At 55.3% G+C, this 27,698-nt stretch overlaps 1 protein-coding gene and 1 long non-coding RNA gene across 2 annotated transcripts; one reads left to right on the top strand and one right to left on the bottom strand.

Moving 5' to 3' along the window:
* Nucleotides 1-251: 251 nt before the first annotated feature.
* On the bottom strand, nt 252-27,186 carry IL11RA (interleukin 11 receptor subunit alpha). The gene is made up of 13 exons (XM_066180950.1): nt 27,104-27,186; nt 9,171-9,270; nt 8,771-8,831; nt 8,498-8,664; nt 8,215-8,329; nt 7,320-7,352; nt 6,766-6,929; nt 6,462-6,625; nt 6,208-6,349; nt 5,700-5,795; nt 5,420-5,519; nt 4,703-4,782; nt 252-4,587 (listed from the first exon to the last, which is right to left on the bottom strand). The coding sequence occupies exons 2-13, from the start codon at nt 9,268-9,270 to the stop codon at nt 4,571-4,573; spliced, it is 1,239 nt and encodes a 412-aa protein (XP_066037047.1). The 5' UTR covers nt 27,104-27,186; the 3' UTR covers nt 252-4,570.
* Nucleotides 16,458-19,977, top strand: LOC136288806 (uncharacterized). Its single transcript, XR_010720591.1, has 3 exons — nt 16,458-16,566; nt 16,713-16,874; nt 19,801-19,977. It is a non-coding gene; the product is annotated as an uncharacterized lncRNA (long non-coding RNA).
* Nucleotides 27,187-27,698: the final 512 nt, after the last annotated feature.

Genomic DNA, 27,698 nt, shown 5'->3' with positions numbered 1-27,698 from the left:
GGAGATCATCTCCTCTGAGCAAGTGAGATGGCAGTACTGAGGTGTAGTCCTCAAGTTGCACAGCAGAAATATGTGCATGGGGAGCACACAGCATGTGTCCCCTACTGCCACCACACTCCAAGGCAGGAACACAAAAGAGTGGGAACTCTTGCTTGGGCAACAGGACTGTTTCCAGTGCTGGGAAAAAAAAAAAAAAAAAAAGAAAAAAAAAAAAAAAAAAGAAAAAAAAAAAAAAAAAAAGCTAGCAGAAAAACTGTGGGCTGCTGCTGCTGCTTGGAGCAGAGACCAGCCATTTCCCAAGAAATCACAAGCAGCAGTGCTTGGGCAGAGCTGTGTTGCTGGCTGTTGCCTCCCAGCACCTTGGTGGCAGGTGCTTGACATTTCCCATCTGTGAAAGACCAAAAGCATCCTGGAGGCAGGGTGGGGGCCAGCCCCAGCAAGCAAAGAAACAGCCCATTTCCAGAGGGAGAAGCTGACAATGCAGCAGCAAGAGGAGATGTCTCAGATCTCTCCCTTCTCCACATTTGGCCGGGGAGGTGATGTCTCCTCTTCTCTTTCAGGAAAGAAGAGCAAAGAATTTTCAGGCCTGTGGCAGCTAGAAAGGGAGGCAGATGTAGAAGAGGGAGTATGGGGGATTGCAGGGGTCTCTAATGGGTTGAGTGCTTGGATCTCTAGCAAGTTCCCAGGAAGAGGTATCCACATGCAGGTGAGATGAAAGCTATGGTCAGGATGAATGTTCAGCACTACACTCTTAAAGCATTCATGTTTGGATTCACTGTGTCTCTGGGCATAGTTCCTGCTGTTCCTACTCTCATTGTCTGGGCAGTGTGAGATGGAAGTGGCTCCTGAGGGGGATGCAGTCCCTCTGGAGATGGCCCCCATTCTCCCCAGTACTCTCAGGACCTGTGCTGGTGACAGTTGTCTCCTCATGTCAGCTGTGATGTCATTTATATGAGGACTGGGTGCATAGGTCACCAAACACAGTCCTTGCTCTCTGCCCATGGCCTCTCATCCTTCTTCACAAGGCTGCCCCTGCTGAGTGAGCATCTTTGATGCTTAGGATGGAACTGACAAACTACCTATCCAGACATTAATCTATACATTCATCTATCCCTTCCTCCCTGTGAAAACTGATCCACACACCCATATAAACATCCACATGTCTCCTTCCCTCAATCCATGCATCCTTCCCTCCCAGCTGAACCACTGACTGTTTATGTACCCTTTGCTCTCTACATCATCTCATGATATGTACAGATGTATGTTTCATGGCTATTCTGATGAAGCTGCTTTTACTTCTTTCCTTGGCTCAGGATTTGGCTTGGAAGGAAGCAGAAGCAGCCATGAGAGGTAAGTTGAGACTGTTTTGCTTCACAGTCCTGTGCAACTTGCTTCCTCCCCTGCAAAATGCGGGCTGATCCTGGCAGTGAGGCAGGAAGAGGAGGAGGCTAGTCCTGAGGGCTAGCTCAGAAATTTGGCAGGGTGGCAGTCAAACAGCCCAGGCAGTGCTGCACAACTGCCCACAACCAGTGCCCTGCTGAAAAGGCTTTTGCCAAAGCTATAGATTTCCCAAACAAGCCCCTGCCTAAGACATGATCTGGCCACCCTGTGTGAGATGAAGACAATGGATATGGATGTCTCTGTGTCTCAGTGCTGGGCACCTTTCCTGGCATGTAGCATTGGCTGATGCAAATTTTTTAAACCAAGAGTATCCCAGGCCATATTCTCCTGCACTTTTTTCCTGCTGGGCTTGGGCTGATCCCTGTTCCAGGCCAGGAAGCTGGACCCATCCCTGTCTCACGTGGATGCAGACCATGGGCTTCTTTGACCTGGCACATTCTCAGCATCCCCAGGCCTGGCTCCTACCAGCTCCCCTGGTGATCTTGGCACAGCATCTACCCTGGGGAGGGTGGGATATGGCAGCAAAGGCAAGTTTAGATGTGTCTCTGCCTATTTGGGGCAGGGTGCGTCCAGGCAGGACTCCAGCCTGCAGCAGGAAGCCTCCTGCTCACTCAGTGGCTGCACAAACCACCAGAGAGCCCAAGCCTGGAGGAAGTGCCCTGGCCCCACAGTGGGACAGGGAGGTGCCTGCACTGGGACTGGTCTCATGGTCCCTTCCTGTTTTTCTTCTCCACAGCTTGAAGACAAAGTTGATTTTGGCATCTGGATCCCTCTCCTTTATTCCAGATTGCTGCTCACCCCAGCCCTCCCCTTGCATCTTCTCAGTCCACTGGAAAGTCATTTACCCATGTCCAGCACCAGTGCATCTTCCCCTCTGGCAACGGGGAGAGCAGCACCCAGCACCAGGCATCTTTATTCCCCAAAGCACAGAATTTGCTGTTTCCTTTGGGTCCTCAAGGCCCATATGTCACATTTACAGGCTGCTGGGGCAGGGAGCTGAACCATAGGGCATCCCAGCTGGAAGCTGCAGTGCAGGCAGGCAGGGCTTTGTGGGGGCATTCAGACCCCTGCCTGCCAAATGGATGGCAGGTCATGACTCCCTACATCAGAAAGGAAAAGGGTTACCCTCCAGGGCTATGGGCAGCAGGATACTGTGATGATGACCTCTCCTGCCCTCAGGCTGCCCTGGTCACCAGAACTGGGTGTCTCTACTGCCTGGCCAGGCAAGACCCAGCTAAGGAAGATGACACAGGGCTTGGCACAAGGGGACAACAGATCTATGGGTTCCCCAGCAAGCAGCAACAAATTTCTATTTAGAACATGCCTGGACTTTCTGGGGTTTGAAAGCAGGCAGAACACGGGGGCCAGAGCTGCTGTCTCCCATTTTCGGGCTGCTGTGCTGCTACATCTTAAGCAGGCATCAGTCTGTAAACCAGCACCAGATTCTGGGAAATTACTGAGTTGTTTGCAAACACTGGAGCCACAGCTATGGGATGTACGTCACCTATGTTTCACAGCATCTCTGGACAACCACTGCCTTGATCCCTTCCACAGTGGCAGAGGAATGGGATCTGGTGGTGGTAAGAGGAGGTTTTCAATGGTAAAGGCTGCTCATGCCATGCTGGGGACTGACAAGAAACAAGAGTGACCATGGCAAGACAAGGGCGACTATGTGACACATTAGAATGTGTATTGGTTGGGTTGGACGCTGGGGACCAGAGCCGAGCAGGTGATGGCAGTGTGATACAGCTGGAGCTGTCAAGCTATGGGATACAGAGGTCATCTGGCTGCTGAGCCTGGAAGTCCAGGCAATATCTGGCTCCTTATACCTCCTCAGCTTGGTTACCTGCCTTACCTGCCCCATGGAGAGCTCTACTCTGGTCCAGGGATAGTGCCATGCCAGTAGCAAACTGCAGATAGAGGGCTGACCCCCAGCTCTCTTATTCAGCGTGTCTGTGCTCATAAGGGACAGTGAGGAGCTGCAACCCCACAGAGCCAGTCATGGAGACCCCCCATGACCCCACAACCAGGGCACCCAGTGAGAGCAGCAGGGAGCCTGTGGGCACACAACACACTGCAAAAGGCACAGCCTGCCCTAGTTCCCTCCAACTCAGTCCACACAAGGACCCTTTGTGGGTGCCCCAGTCCAGGCACCCTCTGCATCATGGGTTCATGGGCAACCCCAGGACCCAGGTGGGTCCCCACCCTGCACTGGCTCTGCTCCCTGTGCTCCATGCGTTGCCACAGTCTGAATTTCCACCCAGCTCCATCTGGATCTCGTTGGGCTGCTGGCACTGAGCACCAGGGTCGGAAGGTGCCAACACATGGAAGCCATTAGAAGGGCTGGATTGAGCTGCAGCAAGGGGGCCACATGCAGGACAAGGGGGGCTGTGCAAAGGGTCCTCTCTCAGCTGTCATGCTGGTGAAGGCAGGGCAGATGTCCCACACAGCTGCCTGTCTGAATCCTCTTTTGACACTTAGCCTCAGCATGGGTCTCTCTCAGCCCCTCCAGGCACCTGGGGAGAGGCCTGAAGAGTTTGGGAGGCAGCCCTGCTGCCTATGCACCTCCTGCAACGACTATTCCCAAGCTGGCATTCACCCTTCCCTTGGCCCAGCATCATCTGCAAGGAGGTTTTGCCTGGACAGTGCCAATGATAGCATTGGCATATCCCCTTTATTGGCATCGCTGCTCCATCCAGCCACAGCACAGGGGATTGGGGCAGAGGGAAGGGGCAGGAGGTGTTCTCTTCCACCTGCTGGCAGCTGGTGGGGGGTGACAGGTAGGGATCAGCATCCCTTGGCCCGGCACTGATGCCCGGCACCCCCCGGAATCTACACCCATGGTCCCCCTCAACACTAGGCAGTGAAGTGGGGCTGGCTCAGTATCTTATCCCCATTTGTTTAGCAGCGCTCGGAGGTGGAGCTGGCATGTCACCCTGAGCCTGAAGTGACTCCAGCTGGCTCCTGGCGGGCTCAGGCAGTCTAACGCTTCTGAGAGCAGAGCCTCTCTCCTTAGGATCCATCCTGCAACCCCAGGGTGTTGGGGGCTTCGGCAATGTCCACAGCTGTGGGATGACCCAGGAGGCGTGGGGTCCTTGGGGGCCAGCAGTGGCATCAAGTCCCACGCATGGGCAAGCGGGTACAGGGAGCAGGGATCAGCCAGGGCTCACTACAGGATCTGAGCTTCTGCCGAGAGAGAGGACAGGGGGTCAAGTGGGACACTGGAGACAGTGACCTGCCCCATGCTCCACACTCCCTGCCCCACATTTCCCCCCATTCCCCACCCTGCACCCCGACTCACTTGGTAGTGCCTTCAAGTGGGTGGCAGCAACCAAAAAGCTTGGTTTGGTCTTGTCCTTGCCATGTTTCCTCACCCGGAGCCTGGAGATGAGATCAATGGTGGCTGAAGACCCCAAGCAGCCTCCCTGAGCATTGGGATTGCCCACATTTCCAGTGATCCTGCTGTGCTTCCATCCAGCTGTGCCCAACTGTGCCCAGCTCAGCTTAACCTCTCCAGTGGGTCAGCTCCAGGGCTACAGCAGGAACTGGTCAGCAGACAGAACAGGACTGGGATGGGAACAGGGACTGACAGCAGAGCCAGAGCACAGCAGGGAAATCCCATGGTGGCAGGATGAGAGGGGACCCAGGGACAGGATTCCCAGGGAGCAAAGGCACATGGATGGATGTCTGTGCTGACTCTGGAGCATGAGACTCCCCAGCAGGAGCCTTTGGGAGGATATTAGAAGGAGCAGCATCTTGAGGGGATTCAGAGAAAGGTCCCTTGGATCTGGGGTTGTTAGAAAGAGCCCAGGCAGGCTGGGCAGTAATGGGTGTGCTGGGAAGAGGCATAGATGTGGCACAGGGGCAAGGGGAGCATAAACTACCCTAAGGGGCATCAAGTGTGTTTTGGCAGGGATCCCAGGGCAGGGCTGGGGGATAACAGGGCACTCCATGCTGAGGGTTCAGGATAGGATTGGGGGACAGCAATCAAACAGCTCCTTCTCAAAACCCAGCCTACCAGATGAGGATAGTGATGACAAGAACAGCAGCCAGGATGAAGAAAGCAAAGACCCCAAGGGACACCATGACGGCCATCTTCTCCAAGGGGTCACTGTGATCTGGGACAAGAGAGACTGTCACAGCTGAGGGATGCCACAGTCCCCAGCACCTGGGGAACCCTATGGCAAGCTCCTGGACACTAAAGCAGCTCAGCCACACCCAGGCTTGGGGTGAGACCTTTCCCATTAGTCTCAGCCACACACATGGCATTCCTGCCCACCACCCCTAGCCCCACTCACTGATGGGCTCAGGGTTGGGAGCCTTGGAGGGCTCCTCAGCCAGGCTCTCCAGTCTGGCATCTGTAGTGGTTTCTTCACTTGCTGTGGAGGCCAGGTCTGGAAGGACAGAAGGGATGAAAACACTGACCAAAAGCATAATGCAGCACCCCAGAGAGAGGAGCATGGAAGGGTATCTTTGTGCCCCAGAGGTCCCATGAGCCCAAGTGTGTCACTGAGGTGCTAATGGTGCTTTGGAAGGCCCACTCTGTCCCAAGCCTGTGGGGGGCAATCCCCAAATGGCATCAGCACAGCTACAGGCTGACATGGGCTGGGAGATATTTTGTCCTCCTGCAGCTCTGCCTCCCAACCTTAAGTGGCCCTGGAACTGCGACTCAATCTGGCTGATATTTGGGAGAATGAGTGCCATGGGGAAGGGACTGAAGAGGGCAGTTCAGGATTCTGGAGGAACTTTGGGGAGGGATGGCACAAAGTGGTGGGCTGCTGGGGGATGCAGCCGTCCCACTCTCACCTCTGACTGGTGTTGCCCGGGCCTCAGGACTCCACTCGCTCCAATTCCCCGCATCCAGGAAATCCTTGGCACTGACTTGGACCACATGCTCCAGCCCGGCGAAGGCATCCGTGATAACCGCAGAAAGATTCACTGTCTCTACCTGTGCCAAGCAGAGGGGAGCTGTGGGGCAGGCAGGGGCATCCCTCACTACCCTTCCTGGCCCCATGCACATGCTGCTCATGTGCTGGCCCCGCCTTTCCTTGCATACTTACCACGGACCAGGAACGGTGGATGACGGGTCGGTACTGGAGCCGAAACCTCAGCTGGAAGTGGGGTTCCCTTGGCCAGGAGGAAGGGTACTTCCAGCTCACATGGAGTCGCCGCGGGGCCAGGGGGATGGGCTCCACCACCAAGTCCTCCGGAGGGTCTGGCTTAACTGTGTGGGAAAGGACAGGAAGCCCCTGTCACCCCACACTGCCATGCACAGGGGTGTAGGGTTCCCCATCACCACCCACAGTTAACTTCCCAGAGATGGACAAACAGTAGGGAGAGACAGACAGATGTATGGGGACTCACTGATGGCCTGCATGGTGACATCAAGAAGGCGGTAGCTGAAGCCCAGGGGGTTCAGCTCGGTGATGTTCAGGCGGTAGGAACTCCAGAACTCTGACCTGTGGACAGTGCAGGAACCGGGGCGGGATGGATCCTGCAGGCACAGCCCCACGTGCCCGTTCTTGTTCCTGCAGACAGGGAGGCAGGGTGGTGACAAGTCCTACCCACCCACCACGCAGTTTCCAAATGCTGCCAAGGAGGTGCCATGGGAGACCTCCATGCCAAGACCCTGGTGGAGAAGGCAGGCCCTCTGTCTCAGCTGCCTCACCCTTCCAGAGTCAGGCATATCCCTCTGAGCATGACAGAAGGGACCATCATCCCAGCTCCACACTCTGCCTGGGAAGGTCTCTCCCTGAGGCAAACCCTTGTCCTGGACTCCCAGGGTAGCTGGGAATTAGTTGGTTCCCTGATGGAGACCCCCAGCTCTTGCTTTGGGGTCCCTGCTGAAGACAGCAGCAGAGCCTTTGGGATGGGGGTCAGTCCCTAGCGTGCAGGAGCAGGGTGGAAGTTAGTCCTACCTCCGCTTTTCTTCGCCTGTCAGGGATTTCTTCCTGCCATGGAGACGGATGGAAAAGCAGATGATTAGGATGAGGGGGCAGCACAAAGTGAACCCCACTATGACCCAAAGGACGGACAGAAGTCCACACTGCAAAGCAGCCCCACACTCCCATGCTGACATACATACACATGTGACAGCATGGGAGACAGAGCTAAAACCATGTCCAGCTCTTCTCGTGAACAGCCTGGCAGCAGGAGCTGGGCATCCCAGGGAAAAGAAATGGGACACCTTTTCCTGCCTGGGATTTCATCACTCAGCAGCAAAGACACAGAGACACTGATAGAAGCAGCTCCCCAGAGCCTGGCTTCACACTCCCCCTAAAGCCCCCTAAATCCCATGCTTTCACTCCTCCTCCCTGTGGAGCCCCTGATGCTCCACTCAGCCCCCTCCCCACGAAGCCCCAGGCTCCTGCAGCTTTCAGCAGGGCTGTGCTTCATGAGCTCCACTGGACTTCAAAGCCTCCTGCTAATTTGGCTTGCAGGGATAATTAGAAGCAAGCAATGCTGTCAGGGTTCCTTTCATCCCAAAGCATGCCAGAGCAGAGTGTGGAGGCTTGCAGATGACCTGCTTCTCTTTTATTTTCCCCTCTGGTGCTGGAAGAACTGTCAGCAGGGAGGGGGCCTGCCTGTGCCAGGCCCCCAGTGCTATTGAGACCCCCACTGAGAGCAAGCAAATGCTTGGTGCTCTGCTCACCCCAAGACAGGACCTGCTCTGGGGTGTAGCATGGTCCTTGGAGCATGAGGTGAACCCAGGGCATGCATGGGATGGCCAGATGGATTTGGTGGTTATCCTTGGCTGTAACCCAGAGCTCACACCATAACAAGCCAAATCCATGCCTTGTGGGGATACTTCACCTGTATGTGGTGATGTATCTGGTGGGGAGAAAGGTCTCCACACTGGAGGTCCAGGAGCAAGAGAAATTCTCATAATCAGATGCTCTGCAGGACACAAAGGGGACTCCAGGCAGGTCTGGGGTCCAGAAGAAACAGCAATCAGTGAGGAGTCCCCCATCCCGCAGCCCATCCAGCACACAGGGATGCCTGTGTCAACACCAAGCCCCCTTATGTCAAGCCCCTGACAGGGGTGCAGGCACCACACTCCCCCTAGAACAGCCCAGCTAAACGACAAGATACTCACGCCCCAGGCGCAGGGACACAGTATGCAGGAGGCCACCGTCCTCACCATGGCAGCTGTATGTCCCCATGAGGGCCAAGCTAGCGCTTGGCAGCACCAGAGATCCCTGCTGGATGGCTGAGCCCTCTGGCAGTGCCGTGGCACCTGCTCGTCTCCATTGCACTGGTGAGCTGAGGAGGAGAGACCAGGCAGGCTGCATTAGAGGACAGGGATGCCCAGGCCCACCCCATAAACCATCCCATTGGATAGACCCCTTGATGTGCACGGAAGACTTACCTGGCACGGACACCAGGGCATGACAGGGTCACGTCTGTCCCCAGCTGTCCATACTGCACGCCTGGAGGGACACACATCCCAGGTGGGTGTTAGCACTCCATGCCACCCCATAGCTGGGGATGCAGGTGGGGAGTCCCTGGGGTTGTATTCCACAGTGGGCACTGGCTATGGGGCCTTGCTTCATGCAGGTACCACCACAGGGGACAAGTAAGGACTCATCCCAGTTGGGCTGGGCAGCGAGCAGAAATACAGGCTGGCCATCACTTTAGGATGTAGGGCTGTGTTTCATGTAGCCCTGGTAGGTCTGCTCCTGTCTGGGGGAAATGGGGTGCCCTGAGGATCCTCATGCCTGGGACATGGTGGGGGGGTTCTGTATGGGGGCACTTGGTGAGGGTCTCACCTTCCTCTCCCCAGTCTTCAGGGATTGCAAAGGAGGCTGATGCCAGGGCTGCTGCAAGGAACACCATCACCCTGCCCAGACCTGAGATGGAACTGTGCATCTGGAAGAGGCAGAGATGGGGAGGAGAGAGTGTTATTCCCTGCAATGGGGCAGCTGATATAGTCCACAGACCACAGCATTCCTGCAGGGCAGGATTCTTCATCCCCCTCTCATCTCATCACGACCTGCTGGGGACAGAACAAGGACTGAATCCCGGGACCCCAGCTGGGACATCTGGCAGTGTCTGTGCCACAATCACAGCAGATTCCTGGCTGCTGAGGAGTTCCCATGCCTGGAGCAGGGATGCAGGAGGCAAAGATTGACCAGGAGCTTGGAGCTGTGTGGGATTAAGGGCTCTTTGCCATTGCAATCCTGTGCTGGGATCCTTGGCTGGCTCCCAGTCCCAGGGTGGTCCAGAGACCTGTACATGTGCAGTTGGGGTGGGAAGGGACCAAGGAGAAATTCTGGCCCGTATTTACATGGCAGGTGACAGCAGTTGGATCTAAACAGACTCACACAGTCAGAGAGAGCAGGGCTGTGACAGCTCAGGTTGTACCAAGACTCACATCACTGCCCATGCCTGCATCCACTGTGAGATTGGTCCAGGTACTTCTCCATTTGTGGGAGAATGGTGCTGAAATCCCTTCCTCCCACTCAGTGATCACCAATGAGAGGAGCAGGGGATGCAGTCAGGGATGTGCACCCAGCTCTTCATGGGTCAACCCCTGCCACAGACTGGAGTCTCCCTGCCAGCATCACTTTTTCCATCCCAACCTACACCACTGTGGGTACATCAGCCGGCGTCACCCACAGCCAGCGCTGCCTGGTCCTACCACCATCACCCTGTCCATTGCAGCCAGCAGTGCTCTACGATATCCAACCCAGCCAGCACCCTTTCAGTGCCAGCGAGCATGACCCTAAAGCATCTGGACCCACCTGCAGAGTCCTGCATCAGCAAGACATATCAGCCAGTGTCACCCTGTCCATCCCAGCCCCATCAGCCTGTCTGTGCCAGCAAGCATCACCCCAAGGTATCCAACCTGGCCAGCATCACACTAACCCTACCACGAGTGCCACATGGTCTCTGTCAGTCAGAAATTAATAATTTCTCCCTAGAAGACCCCCCTCACAACTGGACAGGCCTGTTTATTTACACCCACACTGTTGGGCTCTGCTCCCAACTGCAGGCAAGGGCCGAGGGCACATAAGGCAGTGAGGTCCCTTGTAAGCCCCAAGAGCAGGCATAAATCTGTAGGCATAAATCTGTGTTCCCCAGGGTTCAACAGCTGAGAGACTGGAGGGAGGGATGCTGCAACCCAGCAAAAGCACCCCAGAGCAGCAGCCTGTTCCCCTCCTGTGGATGACTGCCCATGGCCACAGACCAAACCGCCTGGTGAAGGAAACAAGAGCTACACGGCAATGTGCTGCAGGGGGGAGGCGTGCGGCACCCCACATCAACCCTGTTCTGAGCATGCCAGGCAGCCTCAAACACAAGCTCTGAATGTAAATAATTTCATGAGACTGTCATAAGCTTTTCCTACCAAACCACCCTAGAAATGTTCCCAAGAAGTATCAGTCAAAAGGTCTCTGCCAAAACTATGCTGGTAAGTAACTAGGAACATTTGGCCTGAAAGTAAGATATTTTGGTTATGGAATAAGGAAAAAAAAAAAAAAAAAAAAAAAAAAAGAAGACAAAAAGGAGTGTATTTTGTCTTAAAACCAGCGACCAAAAATAACTCCAAAAACCACGTGGGCCAGAGTGAAGGAATAGTTCAGGGGGGAGGGGGAAGAGGAGTGGGTGTATGTGTGTGTGTCAGGAAGAAGGCAAAGTGTGTTAATATACTGAGAGAAAAATAGCAATAAAATAAAATAAAATAAAATAAAATAAAATAAAATAAAATAAAATAAAATAAAATAAAATAAAATAAAATAATTTCTTCTCCTGACAACCCTGGTTTTTCATTCAAACACTGCGGAGGGTATCCAGCCCGTCTCCATAATAACCTTAGTGGTTAAGTTTAGTTAGGGACCACTAACCTAGACCCTAACCCTAGTGGTCCCTAAACCTCACCTTAACACTGCTCATCCTGACAGCCAGTCCACATCTTCCACCCTTCATCACCCTTTGTCCCAGGGTTCTCCCAGAGCTCCCCATCCTCACCCCAGCACCCCATGAGCTCCCCTGCCTCAGAGGGGCAGCCCTGCCAGTGCAGTGCGAGAAGGCAGCACTGAGCCCCTCCAAACACACACTGCATCAGTAAATGACCCACATGAGCACTGCCAAAAAAGATCCCTGGGGACAGAGTGTCACTGCAGAGAGAAGCAGCAAGGCAAGCCCTTCCTTGCATGCCCAAAGGCCACAAACAAAAGGGGAAAGAGCCACAGAGCTGTAGGAAGACCCAGAGCCCTTGTCTGCCCAAGGTGCAGAAGCAGGGCAGCGGGCCAGGTGCTACATGACAGCCTGCCCAGAAAGGATCCCCTTATTTTCTGCCACCAAACTCCCTGGCCAAGGGAAAAACAGGTGTGCAAATGAACACAAGCACATGAGCAGCCAGGCCTACCTTCCTTGGTGCCTCCACACCCCCACAGATGGGCACACAGGCAGAGAAAACATCCCTTGATGCTTGCACCAGCAGTGACACATTCTGGGGACACAGAGTCCCAGCACAGTGGTCCTGGAGCTGAGCCGGGACAGAGGAAACAATCAAAGCTTTTCTTCCTCCCTTCATGCTAATCCTGGCCACAGAGATGCCTGCTGCCAGCCCAGGGCTGGGAGACATCCCGTTGCCACAGCCAGAGCAGAGGGACCCAACTGAGCCTCGGGGCATGGTTTGGTCCTGGTAGGAAGGGCAGCAGTGCTGGACCCTGCTCCCTCCACATGGGATGCTCCTGTCTGTCCACTGGCATGGCCAGCGTGACCAGGCAGCCTCTGGCCCCCATGGATGTGAGCCAGAAATGCAAGGTGTTGCTCTCCATCCCTCCCTGATCCTGCTGTTCTGCTGGGCACCATTTGACTCATGCAAAAGTTTTTTGAGCAGTGGTGGGGAGAAATACTGACATAAGTCCCTTCCTGCATGCAAACTGAAGTCCTGTAAGCCAAAATTTCCCTCAAGATCATGGCCATGTGCACCAGCACCAATGTCCATGTTGGGTATGACAGTTCCCTTGGCACAGCTGCTCTGTGCCATGTCCTGCCGTGGCCTGGCAAAGCTCAGCATAGATTCCTGGGGGAAGCCAACTTTCCATTGTGCTCGGGGCTTTGAAAGACATTGGGTTTTGTTTTCTTAGTGTTTTTTTTGTTGTTGTTTTTGTTTTACTTCATTTGAAGTTGCTCTTCAAAGCAAAAGGGCTGCACACAGAGCTGGGGTGGTGGGGACAGGGACCGAGGCAGAAGACGCTGCGCCCCAAGGCTGCAGATAGCAGCGTGGAGACATGTGATGCTCCCCACCGAGCACAGAAAGTTGGGGTGACTCTTAACCTCTTCCTATGGTGGTCGAGGGCAGCATTGCTGCAACAGAGATACGGCAAATAACCCAAGAGTACTTGGCAGCTCTGCCTACCCTGTGCCAGGCCCCGATGGAGTCACCCACCTGCAAAAAGCAATGGGCAGAGGCTCAAAGCTGTCTCTAATGACCCAGAGATGGCACCACTCTGAGCATCCCCTGAGCTGGGGGAGCATCCCTGGCCCTGTGCCACAAACCCTCCTCTGTGCCAGTGACTGCTGTAGGAAAAACGTCCTATGCTGAAATGCAGAATGCCGCAGGAATTCCCCTCTCTTTTTTCCCTGTGGGGAAATGTGCCTTGGGAGCAGTGCCTTACTAAACCCTCAGCACCTGACAGGCCTGCAGAAGTACCACGTCTCGCTCTGAGGAGCCATGACATGGTCTGAGTATGTCCCAGGGGCCGCCAAGCTGCCCAGGCCCTGCAGCACTGCTGACTTTCATCATCAGTGCATGAACGCGTACCTGTGGGGGGAGCATCAACTCCACTGATGGGTGATCCCCTGCGACAGCCACCCCGTCCCCTAAATGCTGCTGGCACCCTCCCTGGGTGCCCAGAGAAAGCCCAGCAGTGGGTGCTGGAGGAAAGCATGCCCCCCACCACCACCAGGGCCACACACAATCTCCAGGACCACCAGCAGCACCTGAGGCACTATCTTGTCCACCTTGGGCACTTCAGGAGTGATGCTCTGAGTGCTGTCCCCAGGTCCTCCCAGTGCCTTGGGGACCTCAAAAGGGGCTGTTTTCCCCTGCACCACTTCTGTGGGGTGCATGGGTCCCCATGCCTGCTGGGGGGGTGGGGTACCATGCCATCTTGGCCTGTGCCAAAACACACACATACATAGCTGCAGCCAGTGCAATTCCAGCACACTGGAATTACCCCAGTTAAACCAGTAAAACCAGCTGGAGTCTTTCCCTATGAGGCCAGTGCAGTCCCATAAGACCTGTGCACAGTCTGAACATAGGACTAAACTCAGTACAGTCCTGATGCAGGGTTTAACTCAGGGCAACCCAAATATTGGATTATACCCCACAGCCCAGAAGGAGAACTAAATTCCACCCAGCCCAGGAGAATTAAATCCAGTGCAGACTAACTGTGTTGTTAAACTTATCCCAGCCCAGGATTGGGGCTAAACCCAGCTCAGCCAAAATGTGAGGCTGGACCTAGCACAGGTCAAACACATGGTTATGCCAAGCTAATGCAGGGTTGAACTTGGCACAGCTCAAGAGTGGGGTTAACTCACAGCTCAGTTCAAACACAGAGTTAACCTCAGCACAACCCCACAGTCGTGGGGTTACACAGTTCAAATGTGGAGCTAAACCAAATGCAACCCTGGTGTGCAGTTAACCCCAACTCAGCCCAAACACGAGGATAACCTCAGCGTCATCCAGCGAACCAGTTACCACCACAGCCAGATACAATGCCCATCTCCATCCAAACTAGACCAAGCCCTTCCAACATCCACTGGTGATACCCAGCTGACCACAGTCCCACTGGTGTCCAAAGCGAAGCTCAAACTCTGCCATAACCCAAGGGTCACCTATCTCCTCTGTGGAGCCAGCAGCTGTCAGCAGTTCCTGGTGCTTGGGGCTGGGGGACCCTACACACCTCAACATGCCAGCAGCACCATGGAGGTCAGGCTCTGCTCTTACCCCAGCTGGGAAACTCTCACCCCAACGCCCTGATTTCCGCTCTCCTCTGCTCCATCCTGCGGGAAGAAGTCTCTGGCTCCCGGTTGTAACTGGAGGCATCGGCAAGGGCCAAAACAGCGAGGGCTCTGTTAGCAGCCAGCAGCCCTGACACTGTGCCAGCTGGCAGCATTTGCATCCCAAGGAGGGAGAGAAGGGGCGCCCCCCTCTCCACCCTCATCCCCACACTCTTCTCTCCGAAGCCACGTGCCAAAGACATTCCTAAAAATAATCTCCCGGCCGTAAAGAAACCTACCAGCACTGTAGCTGTAGTACTGGAGAGTTTCTTTACAGCTTGGAGATTATTTTTAGGGTGGAGGCATGGAAGTTGGTGGGAGGGGGTGCTGCATCCCCACTGTCCTTGGCACATGGTTACAGGACAGGGATGGGCACAGTGCTGGATCTGGGGACACGGGTGGGACCCGCCAGCAGAGAGCTGAGCCACCCTGTGATTACAGCAGGGCGGGAAAGGCTTTTCCTGTCCCAGGAACATTTTGGGATTTGGGACATTTTTCTGCTCCTGGGCTCAGCACAAGCTGGCAGAGAATTGAGTGAACACGCAACTCCCAGTACGGCAGAGCAGCCGGGTACCAGCCTGTAGCCCGCCCCCCCCCCAGGACCATCTGCATCTTCCAGAACAAAGTTCCCCCATAAACTGGCCCTGGAGCTGATACAGGAGCACACACATCCATAAAGATAGAGGACAGACATACATGTACATACCTGTGAATGCCCCAGGCACACTCAGCTCCCTCTGATGCTCCTGATGGACTCCAGCCTGAGGCTGAGAACTCGGATCAGGAGCGGGGCCCCACAGCATCCCCCATACGTGATGCTCCCCCTTCCCTCGCCCTGCTCCAAAGCTGGCCAGAGCCCAAGAGCCATCAGGCTCAGCTCCATCCCTGAGGCATGAAGGCGCATGGGTCAGCCAAAACACAGCAGGGCCAAAATAAACAGCTCACCTTACACAAATGCTTCCCTAGCTAGAAATTTGCTGCCACTCCTTTTGAAAAACAAAATCCCTTTTGGGCAAGAGAAGGATTTCAGGAGTCATTAAGGACCACCTGGGCAGTCAAATAAAGCCATCACCAAGGGGTGGCCCAAATAAAGCCACCAGCAATGGGTGTCCCGTTAACCTTTTGTACACCACCAGCAGTGTCCCTGTGGGAGAGGGGCTAGGGGATGGAAATTACAGGCCCCCAACACTGTGTGACATGGGGATAATGGTGCCAGTGTCCTTCACCTGGTGGGATAACCATGACCTGTCTTCTCCAAGCCTGCAGTCAACCTTACCTGCTTTCATAGAATCATTGAACAACTAAGGTTGGAACAGACCACTAAGATCATCCAATTTGCTACGTGGAGGCAGCTTAGGGGAGGCAGTTAGTTGTGTGGCACATAGCAGGAACAGAGGCTGGGAAAATACCTCACTGGGGGCAGCATCCATTCCCCCACACCACACTTCTTGCTAAGCCAATCAGATTGCAGTCCCCTAGCCAAAAGGAGATGGAAATGTGGCAAAAAAGTGGAAAGAAGGGGAAAACATGGGGGCTGTAGTACAGGGCCAGGGGATGAGGGCTGAGCCCTGCCTAAGTTGAGAAGGCTGGAAAGACACCGTTCAGCTCATTTTTTGCTAGGGGAAAAAAGCCCAGCCAAGTTCTGAAAAATTAAGTGTGACTGTATCCAAGAGGGGGAAAGCAGGGCCATGCAGTGAGTGTGCTGACACATCTCCTTTCCCAGTGCTTGAGAGATGCCCCAGCCCCACTCAGGCCCAGCTCTGTTTACAGGCTCCTATTGTCTCTTTTCATTTGGATTCCCCCTCCAGCCCCAGCGTTATAGTTCAGAGTAAACAAAGCAAGCAGCCTCTAACTCCAAACATTTCAGCCATCCCAAACTTTCTCTGGAGGGGGGCTGCCCATGGAATTTTCCTCATCCAAAAGAATTTCGAAATGTTCCCGTTGGAGCCTGCTCTGACTGGAGGCCAAGACAGTTCCAAAATTCTTCACTAAATGCTTGAGCTGCCCTGTGCACTGCCACAGCTCCAGCTGTGCCCCAAAGCTCTCCCCATGCACAGGGAGATCCTGTGGGCTGGCCAGAGGGGAACAGAGGCACATTCCAGCCTTCCCCACAGCTCATCCCATTCATCTGAAGTGAGACAGCAGGCATTGGTGAGGCTGGATCCTACCTTTCTATTTTAAGCTGCCACTTCAGTTCTTATTGCTCCAAGTCAGCAATGCTGGTGCAAAGCACTTGGATACACTGGGGGGTATGTGTGGCAATGCACCCCAAGAAAATACAGTATTTCTCTTTGCAGGCAGCATCTCTCTAGCACCAGGCAGAAGGGGAGAAGGTGCAGAGGGTGCCAGAGCTCCTCCTGGGAGCAATCAGTGGCACCTCGAGCACCAGGAGCGCTTTTTGCAGCAGTGATGCCTCTTCAGTGCCGCTGGGTCACCACACGGGCAGGCGGACCGGGAAGGTAAGGTGTGCTGCCTACATGCCCCAGGATGGAGTGGGGGTACTGTGCCCTGCGCACCCCTAGCAGATGGTGTGTGCAAGGGAGGACAAAATGTACTCCAGGATGAGCCAAGTGGCAGGTGCCACCTGAGTGCGCTGCTGCTCCTTGGTGCACATTGTGCTCTCAGGGCATACACCCAGGTCCCAGAAGAGGTGGGACCCCAGTGAGGTCAAGCAGAGACCCCCAACAGCTCTCTTGGCTTTGGCTAAGTACAGACATGATGTGAAACCCAAGAGACCATGGCATAAGGGTGCCAGCACTCCTCCACCTGTTGGTGATGGGGGCACTGGAGATAGATACTAAGACAACTGGAAGGGGAAGAGCCCAGCTAAAAAGCCCCCAAAAAAGCCAACGGTTGCAGGAAGAAGTACCTAAACCATAGTCCAGAGTGGAACTGGATGTAAATGCAAGCCACTGGAGTGGCCTGGCATGCTAATGTCCCTTGTCTGCTGTCCAGAACAGCCCCTGAATAGGCTTCACCGGATAGGTGGCCCTATAGCTCGAAACACAACCCAACATGTTGGGGAACCCCCACATCCTCCTTCCCTGAGCACACGCAGATTTTGGGGACTGCAACCCCTTGATTAACATGCTGTCACCCCAGGAAGGTAAAACATTGCTGGTACCTGCTGCATCTCCCACCCACAGCACCCCACCCTGGTGGGTGCAGAGCCCTGTGCCACCATAGCAGCACTGGCAGGGGGGAGATACCTCAGCTCCACGCCGGGCTGGAATCTTGCTGTGGGACGGGGCTCTGCCGGGTGCCCCTGCTGCCTCTGCACCATCTCCCTGCGCCGCCTCGCTGGGTTCTCCCCCTCCACGGAGGTTGCTCAGTGGTTTGGCGTGGGAGTGGTCCCACCCCCCCAAACCCAGCAGCCCCCTCCCCTACAAAGGGGCCAGGCAGTGGCTGTGTGGGGAGCAGAGCCCCCGATACAGCAGATGGGGTCTGTAAAGTGAGGCTCCCCCAGGTGTGTTTGCCTTGGCCAGGGCTCAAGCCCGTCCAATTAGAGCTATAGAAAACGTATCTTACAAAAAAAGAGGGGGGGAAAATAATCCTCTCCCCTGTGCTGGGGCCCAGGGTTTGGCTGGGGTTTCTCGGCAGGCCAAGCGCAGGCGATGCAGGCTCTGCTGGCAGCAGCCTGGGGAGGGCGGGATGTTTGTGGATATTAAAATGCAGTCGTAAAGTAGAAGAAAAGGGCAGCCTTGTTTCAGAACGAGTCTCTGAGGCTTTCCCCTCTCCCATCATGCTCGGCACCTGGCCGGCAGCATGAGCAGCTCCCCCTTCCCACAGCCCAGCCCAGCCACCCCCAGCTCGCCCAAGGGCTGAGGTGCTGTCAGCGAAACCCCATCCCTCATGGACTGAAACTCATTGTCTCCAGGAGGGAGCAGATTTGGGAGGGTCCCCCTCTACAGTTAGCCATACCGGGTCAACATTACAGCTGTTCTTCTGTAAAACCCACCCCTGCACATCACTTCCTTGTCACCCCTGCAGCTCTCTGCTTTCCCTTGTCCACTGCCCTGCCTGCATGGAGCCAAGGCTGCCTGGCCCCAGCTATTTGGCAGGAGCCACATGGCAACACCACCAGTACTCCACTGGTTGGCCTCTCCCTGCCTCTCTGCTGGAAGTAAAATAAACTGGATGGTCTTTTGGTCAAGGCTTAAAATTATTCATAGGCACCCAACACCCTGCGCCCACGCAAAATAAGGGGCACATGGCAGGGTCCCATGGGGCTCTTCCCATTCCCAGGGACCCCACAAACCTCTGGAGAAGCCGTCTCCTTGGGATATCTCCCCAAACCCATCCAGGAAGCAGGATGCTGCCCCTCCACAGCACCGCCTCTGCCTCCATGCTACCATGTCCAGCCCTGAAAAGTCACAGCAGAAGGCTGGGAAGCAGTTGCAGGCATCAGCTCAGCAAGGGTGGCTCCATTCTGGCCCACCTGCCCAGCTGGAGATACCCAGCACACACCTGGCTTCACCACTGCCTTGTGCCCCCCTTCCCAGCTTAGTACGGAGGGGACTTTGGGCTGCGAGCCTGGAAGCCCCCCCCACGCCATCCATCCACCTCTGCCCCCATCCCTCTCCCTTTGCCCTGTACAGGCTCTCCAAGCCCCCGTCCGCCTGCCCCACGGGGACCCGGGGCACATCCCATGCCCAGCCACGGCCCAAATGACTAACACCCCGGCAAGCGAACCGGGTGCCGTCGGGGCGAGCAGGGCCTGTCCCTTGGCCGCGCTCCCTCCCCGCAGTGGTGAAATCACGTCTGGAGAAAGCCCGGGGAGTGAGGCGCCGGGGGCCCCCCCCTCTGCTTCCCAGCGAGGATGCTCGCTTCTCGCCTGCTGGCCGGCCGCCTCCGCTCTGCAAACCCCGCGTCCCAGCAAAGGGATGCTCCAGGCATGCAGCCTGTAGCAGAGCCTCATACCTCATCTCCTCCTCGCTCCAGATCCCATAGCAGCATCCCAGCTGTAGAAGTGCCTGTGGTATGTGGAAATGCAACAGCGAGGCCCAGGTGCTCATAAAAGTGCTCCTGGGGAGTGGGCAGGAACCTCTAATCTCCCTCTAACTTCTGTAAACCCGCCAGAGGCCGGGGGGCAATCGGGGGTGGAGGGGTTGGAGGGCCTACCCCTCTTGCTGACACAGCACCCCCTCCACTAGCCAGCAGAGCAAGCTGGCTCATGTAAGGAGCTGGTGGCTTGGGCTGCCTGGAACCAGCCCCGGGCAGCAGCAGAGGGGGCAGCGAGGGACGGGCCACCAGCACTCGGCCTCGACCTGGCAAGCGGCACGTGCCGACTCCGACGGGGGGTGACGAACGCAGCTCTTTAAACTCCTCCGCCGGCACGGGAGCGCGGGTCCGGGTTAGGGTTTAATTATCTGCCTTCCTCCGCAGCCCATGCTCTCCGCTCCCTGAACCGCCACAAGGACCCCGGGAATGTCGTCCATCCCCCCCTGGCCTGGGCTGCTGGCATGGAGCGAGCAGGGCTGCGGCGGGGAGCTGGCTGGGAGCACGCCGAGGCTGCAGCTGGGGGCTATAAAAAGCACGGCTGTGGTATGCAGCGAGGCACTGAGAGGGGAATAAAATAAAATAAAATCAGGTGGTGGATGAGTCGGGTGTTTGCTTCTGCAGCAGGTCTGGCGATGGTGCTGCTCCCCATCACCCCTTCCCTGCTCCCTGCCCGGCTGACAGCCCGGTGAGCTGAGATTTGGCAGATGATGGAAGACGTAGGGTTGGGTTTGCGGGTAGTGGAGGGGTTCAAGGCTGGGGAAACAATCGCTGGCTCTGGTACATAGGCTCCTGCCCGGGATGGAAGCATTGCAGCCACCCCCTGCCCAGCTCAGAGACGCCAGATCCGGACACTGGATCCAGTCTTCTGGCAGCTCTGGAGGATTAACCGTGCACTGATTGATGGCCACAGCTGCCTTTGCCAGGAGGAAGCCCCACCATCCCCCAGCACCTGGATCCTCATGGGGACCTGATCCAGAGGGGCCAGTAACGCTGCAAGCTGGGTACACAGAGGGCTCCCCTCAGGCCGGCAGGAGCTCCCTGCCCACGGACGTGCTGTGTTTGCACAAGTCTGAGCAGGGGAAGGTCAGATTAATTTTAAACCTGAATAAACAAGGAGAGAAGGCAATGCCAGAGCTCACCCTTCTCAGTAGGGATGTCCAGCAGCAGAGCACAGCACCCGCAGCACAGCTCTGCCCTGCCCAGGGGTTCACATCCCCCTAAGAGAGCTGGAACAGACCCACAACCAGGGACCTCCCTTATCCACAAGGAGCTCCCAGCTGAGTCAGTGTTGGCAGCAGGGAGAGCAGCTCCTGCTTGATTTTGCAAGATTCCTCTGGTCTCCACAGGGAAGCACCCACCCTGGGACCCCCATCCCATTGGGAACAGCACCAGGGCTAGCCTGTTCCCTGGCAACAATGCACAATGTGGTCTTGGGAATGAACAAGGAGGAGAAAAGAAAATAGTAAAATTGTTTGTAGGTCAAGAGGAAAATGAAAAAAAAAATGAAGTTTGTGTTTTTCATGCCAAAAGGAAAATGAAAACCAAAACATTTTGTTCTAAATGATAGGCCTTGTTTAGTTTTCAGTGGTTTTACTTTTTAAAAAAGGTTTGAGTTAAATCGAGCTAAATTTGTCTTCCAAACATTACCTTGGGGCAGGGAATAAAATAAATTGGAAAAAAAATAAAAAGGATAAATCAAAACATCTTATTTGGAAAATGTCAAGAGCAAAACGCCATGGCTTTTCCAGCCTGGGAGAACTGCAGCCAGGCGCTGAACCCAGCCTCGCTTCACAACTTGCGACAGCACCCCCGAAGCAACCTTTTTTCGCAGAAAATAAAGCAACTACTGTGCCAATTGATGGCTGGCATGGTTTGTACCCTGGTGCCCGGCTCCCATCAGGGATGTCCCCACTGCCCATGCTGGTCCCCAGGACGTGCTGGAGCATGGAGAGGTCCTGTTACAACCAGCAGCCATGTGCATGAGCTGAATATGAGCTGAGCTGCTCTCCAAAACTCCTCTTTAGATGTCTTTTCTATTAGGTCAGCATTCTTGCGTCGCCCAGGGAAGGTGGTTCTGGCCCGGCAGCCCAGCACACAGGCTCCTCGGTGCTTGCTGCTGGCTCTCTGACAGCAAGCAGCCTGCCCACGCTATTAAATTACTGAGAAAAATGGATCGTTTCACCAAAAATTAGGCGCAGGAACCTCTCATACAGTGGCAAGGCAAGCTGGTAATTGGAAATTCATAGAGCTGGCCACAAATGCTACCCCTGGCTCCGCTCCACCCTCCTCTGGTTGTGGTGAGGGATGGTAGAGAGGTGTTTGCTGCCATCCCTGAAATGCCGTGCTGATGGAGATGCATCAGTCACATCGCCAGCAGCAAGGTGAGGATACCCGCATATCCTAGGAGAGTTAAATGCTCCTGCACAGTCCCTCTGCCGTTGATAGGTGGGGAAAATAAGTGGAAAAAGCTCTCAGAGGCCTTTCCAGGCACTGGAGGAAGAAAGTTCTCCATGCACGGCTCACCATCAAGTACCCTACTGGAGCAAGCACCCTCATGGGGACATAGTTTGGGGATGCAGAAGGACACATTGCACCAGCACCATCCCATTCTTACAGCAGCACCCCAGGGGCGCTTGTCCACAGACCTTGCCTTGTTCAAGTCCTTCATCCATCCATCCATTCATCCATCCATCCATCTCAGGCACAGCATAAGCACCACTGCTGCTTGATCTGAGCTTGGGCATCTCACCATCCTCCCAAATATCCCCAAGCCCAAGTCTCAGTGCCTTGCTGAGGAGAGCTCTCCAACACATCTCCAGGGCAAACCCCCCTGCTTCAGGAGCTGCCAGAGAACCCAGTGCATACCTGCAGACTCCAGAAGGAGGAATGTGGATGTGTATCAGATCAAGACCTGTGTCTACAAGATACTCTAAGAGACCAGTCCCTCACACTGACTGCTCCCTGTGCCAGCACAGGAAATGGAGGTACTCATCTTTCTTGCTATGCACACTGTTTTTTGGATGCTGGGGTGCAAGGACTGTGGGCACAATCCCAGCTGGAGAGAGGAAATGGAGCTGGGCACAGGATCAGGGAGGCCAAAGAAAACAGATGCCTCCCCTGGCACAGCCATGCTCCAGCCATGAAGCTGCAAAACTCCAAGCCAGGATGGGGTGGAGCATCCTCAAGGGAGCCATGAAACAACCCAGCGGGAGCCTTGCAGGAGCTAAAAAAATCAAAGGCAGCCGAAGCGCCGAGGAACCCCTGGGGATGCGTGTTGGCCCTTGCAAGACAAGGATGGAACAATAGCTGGTTGGGTCCACCAGCTCCTCCTAAGCCTTGAGGCCTCAGGCGAAACTCATGGAAAATGAAGACTCCTGCAGACCTCCCTAGCAGCTGGGGGCTGGCCCTGGCCCTGTACAGAAGTCTGGGGAGGTGCCAGCTGGCCTGGGCACCCTGCGTGACAGTGGTTTTCGCAAAATCAGGCTGGGCCACTGCAGCCAGGCCATCCCTGGAGACCTTTGCAGGGCTGTTGCAGCACAGCTGTTATGAGCTCTGTCGTAACACTGGCACAGCACTGGGACGGACCACAATGAAGACCCTTCATGACAGCCCTTTCTGGTTTTCCCTGTCTATTTTTGCAGGAAGGTAAGGGCTGAACTGAGCCTTTCATGATGTTACTGAATTCAAAAGGCACTGATGCCTGTGCCAACCTTCATCAAAAAGGGACTGTGATGTGCGTATGGGACTAATGGTCTGGCCAGGATGAAAGCCTTCTGTCCCAAAGGAAGGGGATGGTGAAAGCACAGGACGGCAAAGGAAACAGCTGGACAGGCACAGCCACGCCAGCCCGGGGGCTCCAGGAATGCTGTGCCAGCCCTACTGCCTCTCACATGGTCTTCTGTGAGGGCATTCACATCCCTTAGGCTGCCAGCAGAATGGCAGGCAGCAGCTTCAAGCCCTGTCTGGAGCTCCTAAAGGTGGGACGACACTTAACTGAGCACAACATTTCTCAAAGTCAATGGGTCAGAAGACCCTCCCCAAATAGCCGCAGAGATGATGGTCCATCAAAGCTCGTAGCTTCTTCCCCTCAGTGTGTTGTAAGCACTGGCTTCTCAACAAAGGTTGGTATGCCTTGTTTTCACTTTGGGAGGTGAAATAAACCAGAAGATGCCCAAATGATTTTCTTTTCACCATAAGGATTTCATTAGATGATGGAGCCTTGAACTTTTCCACCTCTCCCTATACGGCAATCTCTGTGGGTCAATAACAATTTTCATTAGGCAGTTTCTATTTTGGCTGTCTTCAAACTGAGAAGAATGGACCAGAGCTGAGCAGTTTCTGGGCAGCCACAGGCTGATTTCCGAAGTTCTTTCAGCATCCTCCCTTCTCCTGGTCAATGCAGTCTTGCCTGCATGCACACCATCGTCACCTGCATGGGACAGCCCCATGTCCGACCATGTCAGATCTCCTGAGGTCCCTCCAGCCTCCTTGTCCTCGACAAAAGCATCTTAAGGAAACATGTACGAGCAGGTGGATGTGATCTTCCCCTGCCCAGACTCTTCCAAAATTCCTCAAAAGCCTTTTCAGCAACGATCAATGCCTGCTGCAGCAAGCCCAAGCCGTGCTGATCAGATGTGACCAATGTGACCACAGTGAGTGGTCCTGGTAAGGCAGAGGCAAATCAGGTCTTGACAGATTTCTTGTCCCTCTTTTCCTGGATGGAAACACCAGAGTAGGAGGAGCACTTTTTTGCTACATCCCAGACTTGCACCACTAAAGAGAAGGAATTGCACCTTCCAGCCCAGCCATCCATACATACCGAAGAGTTATACCCAGATGCTCCAGGGACTGCAGGTGCTGTGACCTTTCAAATGACCCCAAAGCTCATCCTATCCCATGCCATGCCAGGGTGACTCAGAGACCTGGGAAGCAGCCAAACTTGAGAGATAGTTCCCATTTACCCACTGATCCCCAATACTGCAAACCTGCTACTAATCTCCAGAGGAATTTTCTTTTTCCATGGAAATGGTCCATGGGAATCTGACTGTTGGAGAAGAGCCTGCAGGAAGGTGGAATAAACTCTACCACAACTGCAAGGCATCTGTGCCCTTCCCCACCTTCAAAACCTGGGAGAACAAAACCACTGCGCAGGGAGGTGCAGAGAGATTTGCTGGTGGAAACTCAGGTTGTAAGGTCATGGCATCTCTGTCCAGACAGATTTGGTGATTTTCACACATGCGATGCTGTTGTAACCACAGGAACACTTAGAAAAACCAAAAACTCTCTAAACATCCCAGCAAGCCAACTCAGATATCCCAGGGCTAATCCTTATGCTGGCATTGTATCAGCATCCCAAATGTTGCTGAAGCCCCAGTGTGTTGCCTATAAGGGAAGAGCTCCCATATCACCCAAATGTTGCCCTTGGCTGTATCTTGGGCAGGGGCAGAGCCACCCTCTTTCATGCCTAAACAAGAGGAGGGGAAACAAGCTGTGAGAGATGCCAAAATTTTCCAAAGGGAGAAAATCAGAGACACAAGCTGGCACCTGCCCCCTCCAGTGGGAAGCATCTCCCAAGGGGTTTTCCTCCAGAGCCAAGCCCACAGGAGAAGAGGAGGCAAGAATCCTTTGGCTGGCTTAACCTATTGAGGAAGCTATAAATATTGCAGGGTAAACACCAGAGAGGGAGAAGAGGTCTTGAACGAAAAGCACAATGTTGGCACAAACCCACAGGGGAATAAGCTCTCCAGGAACACATTCAGCAGGAAACCAGAGGGAGGTTGAGGCCTCTGTGAGCAGGAAGAGCCTGGAGTTGCCTTTGAACAAGAGCAGAGTGGAAAGAAAGGGTTTGAACTGAGTGCTCAGCTAGTTCATGGCAGGTGAGGATACCACACACTGTTGCCATCCATGAGGATTTCCCCACTCAGGATGGTCCAGGTGAGCTGTGTGAGAAAGGGAGGGTAGGCATGACAACTTCATGTGTGGGCTGCAGGTGTGGGCTGCCTGTGAGCCCACACTGCAAGACAGCTTCTGATAAAACCAGCAGCTGCAAAGGGGAACTGCTGTTGCTGCTGCTGCTGCCACGATGAGAACGGTGGGGAGACTCGCTGCGCAGTGAGTCATTCATTCATCCTTCACAAACAGGGCCAAGCATCCTCCTCCCCCCGCTGCTGGGACAGCTTGCTGGGACAGGGAAAAAGTGGCTTATTAGATATAATCAAGTCAACTTTTCCTCTCCCTGTGAGGTTCCTCTTCCTGGAATAGGAAGCACAAGACCAGTGCTGCTTTTCTTTCACTTTCCTGCAGGCTCTGCTGTTAGCTGCACCCTCCAGGGAGCCCTCCCCACCACCCTACTGAACACCACATACCCTTTACACCCACCGTTGGTGACATCCAGCCCTGAACACAACTCTGCAGTCACCAGTTAGACCCTGTCCCCCACCTCCAGTCCCACTTTGGCTGCCAAGGACAGTTTGCAGCTCTCTGGAGAGCACATATTGCCCTTTTTGTTTCTAGAAGTGCCAGGTTGGTGGGGCAGAGGGTGCATGGGTGATGAGGGGGCCCTGTGGCGATATCTCATCCTTGTCCCTATCACAGGAGGGCCTCCACCAGCTCCCTGTGAAGCTCCTCTCCCTGTGCCAGGCTGAGATGCTCTGTGCCTCATGTCATCACACACATAATCTTGCTGCAACCTGCCCTCCTGTAAACAGATAGAGTGCAAACATGCTACCTCCTCCTGCAAACAACAGCCAGACACGGGACAGTCACCTCCTGGCATACAACGCCCTTGGGCAGCCCCAGAAGTCTCAACTCTGGCTATGCCACCAACATGACTGGTATGTCAGTCAGTCCAACACCATTCTGTGAGCATGGCAACACATCTGTGAGCTGTTTCAGCTCTGGGTTTCTTATCCATGGGGACCAAGCACAAGGCATCCTCATGCCCCATCACAGTGGGGTCACAGGTGCTGACAGTGATGTCCAAGCCAAGCTGAGCCCCGTGGGCATCTCTGACGGCCTTCACCAGCCCCGAGGCAGAGCTTGGAGGGGACCTGGTGGGTGACACAGCCAGCCTGTGAGGGTGGTGGGGGCACTCATCGTGACTGGCACAGAGAAGCTGGGATTGAGACAGCATCGCGGAGCAAGGGGAGACAAGGCAGAGCCCTGCCAGCGCCCGCGCATGGGAAAGCGCCTCTCTCAGCGCCTCTCCTAATTAGGAGCAGCTCTTCCCTGGACCCCCCAGGAGAAGAGGGGGCCCTGCCAGGGGGGAGCTTTGCCTGGCACTCCAGTCTTTCTCCAGAAAACACCCTTCAGACACATGGTAGTGGGGTCCAAATCGGGAATGGTAGGGGGTGGTCTGTGGAGGCTGGGGAAGGGGCTCAAACATCCCATCCTAGAAACATCAATTCCTCGAGCATCTCCGGGCAAGGCGGAGGCGCGGAGGGCGAAGGGGGAGCAGCACTGGGTACCCACAAAAAGCCGGGAGGGACCGGGAGGGCAAGTCCCTGGCAGCTGCTTTGCGAGGGGACACAGACACGCAGACATCCACACACACCCGCACAACTTTCTCCACCGGGCAGCAAACAGCTCCGGGAGCTCCCTGACCGCAGCCACGCGTGCCTCACCGCGAAGTCGGGGCGGCGGCGACTCGTTCCCCTCGCGGGCTGGAGACGGGGGGACTGTTGCCTACCTTCCTGCGTGGCACCGCGGCTATGTGTCCATGGCGCTATCGGAGCGGGAGCGGGGCCGGGAGCGGGGCGCCCGCACCGGGCTGGCTGGGGCCGGTAGCGCAGGCGGTGCGAAGCCGCCGGGGCTGCCGCCGCCGCTCCATTGGAGCAGGGCTCTGCCAATCTGCCGCCACCACCCCGGGACGCTTCCTGCCTGTGAGCCGCCCTCCCGGGACCGGGAGGGATCTGGATCTGCTGTCCCCCGCTTGCTCGGGATTCGCGGTCCCCCCCGGGGCTCCCCATCCCAGTTCGGCCGGAGCGCTGGGATGGGGATCCCGCCATGGCGCAGTGATGTGCGGTGCCCTCCGGAGCGCGAGTGTCCCCCCGAGGCTCAGGAACCCCCCGAGAGTGCACAACCCTCCTCGGTGCTCTCGGGGTCAGCACTTCCTGCATTCACCAACCGTGCCTGCCCCCATCCCTGCATCCTGGAGGAGAGGAGGCAGGCAGCTCCTGCCTGTGACTCAGTTTCTCTTGCCCCCGGGCGGGCCGTTTCTTTGGGATTTATTATTGTGGTAGTTTGTTTGATGCGGGACGTGCAGGGTGAAATATGGCCGTGGG

This window comes from Chamaea fasciata, unplaced genomic scaffold (genome assembly GCF_029207755.1).
Source record: "Chamaea fasciata isolate MVZ Bird 193981 ecotype frontalis unplaced genomic scaffold, bChaFas1.0.hap1 SCAF_4, whole genome shotgun sequence".
Classification (NCBI taxonomy): Eukaryota; Metazoa; Chordata; class Aves; order Passeriformes; family Sylviidae; genus Chamaea; species Chamaea fasciata.
This window is presented reverse-complemented; position numbering and strand designations above follow the sequence as displayed.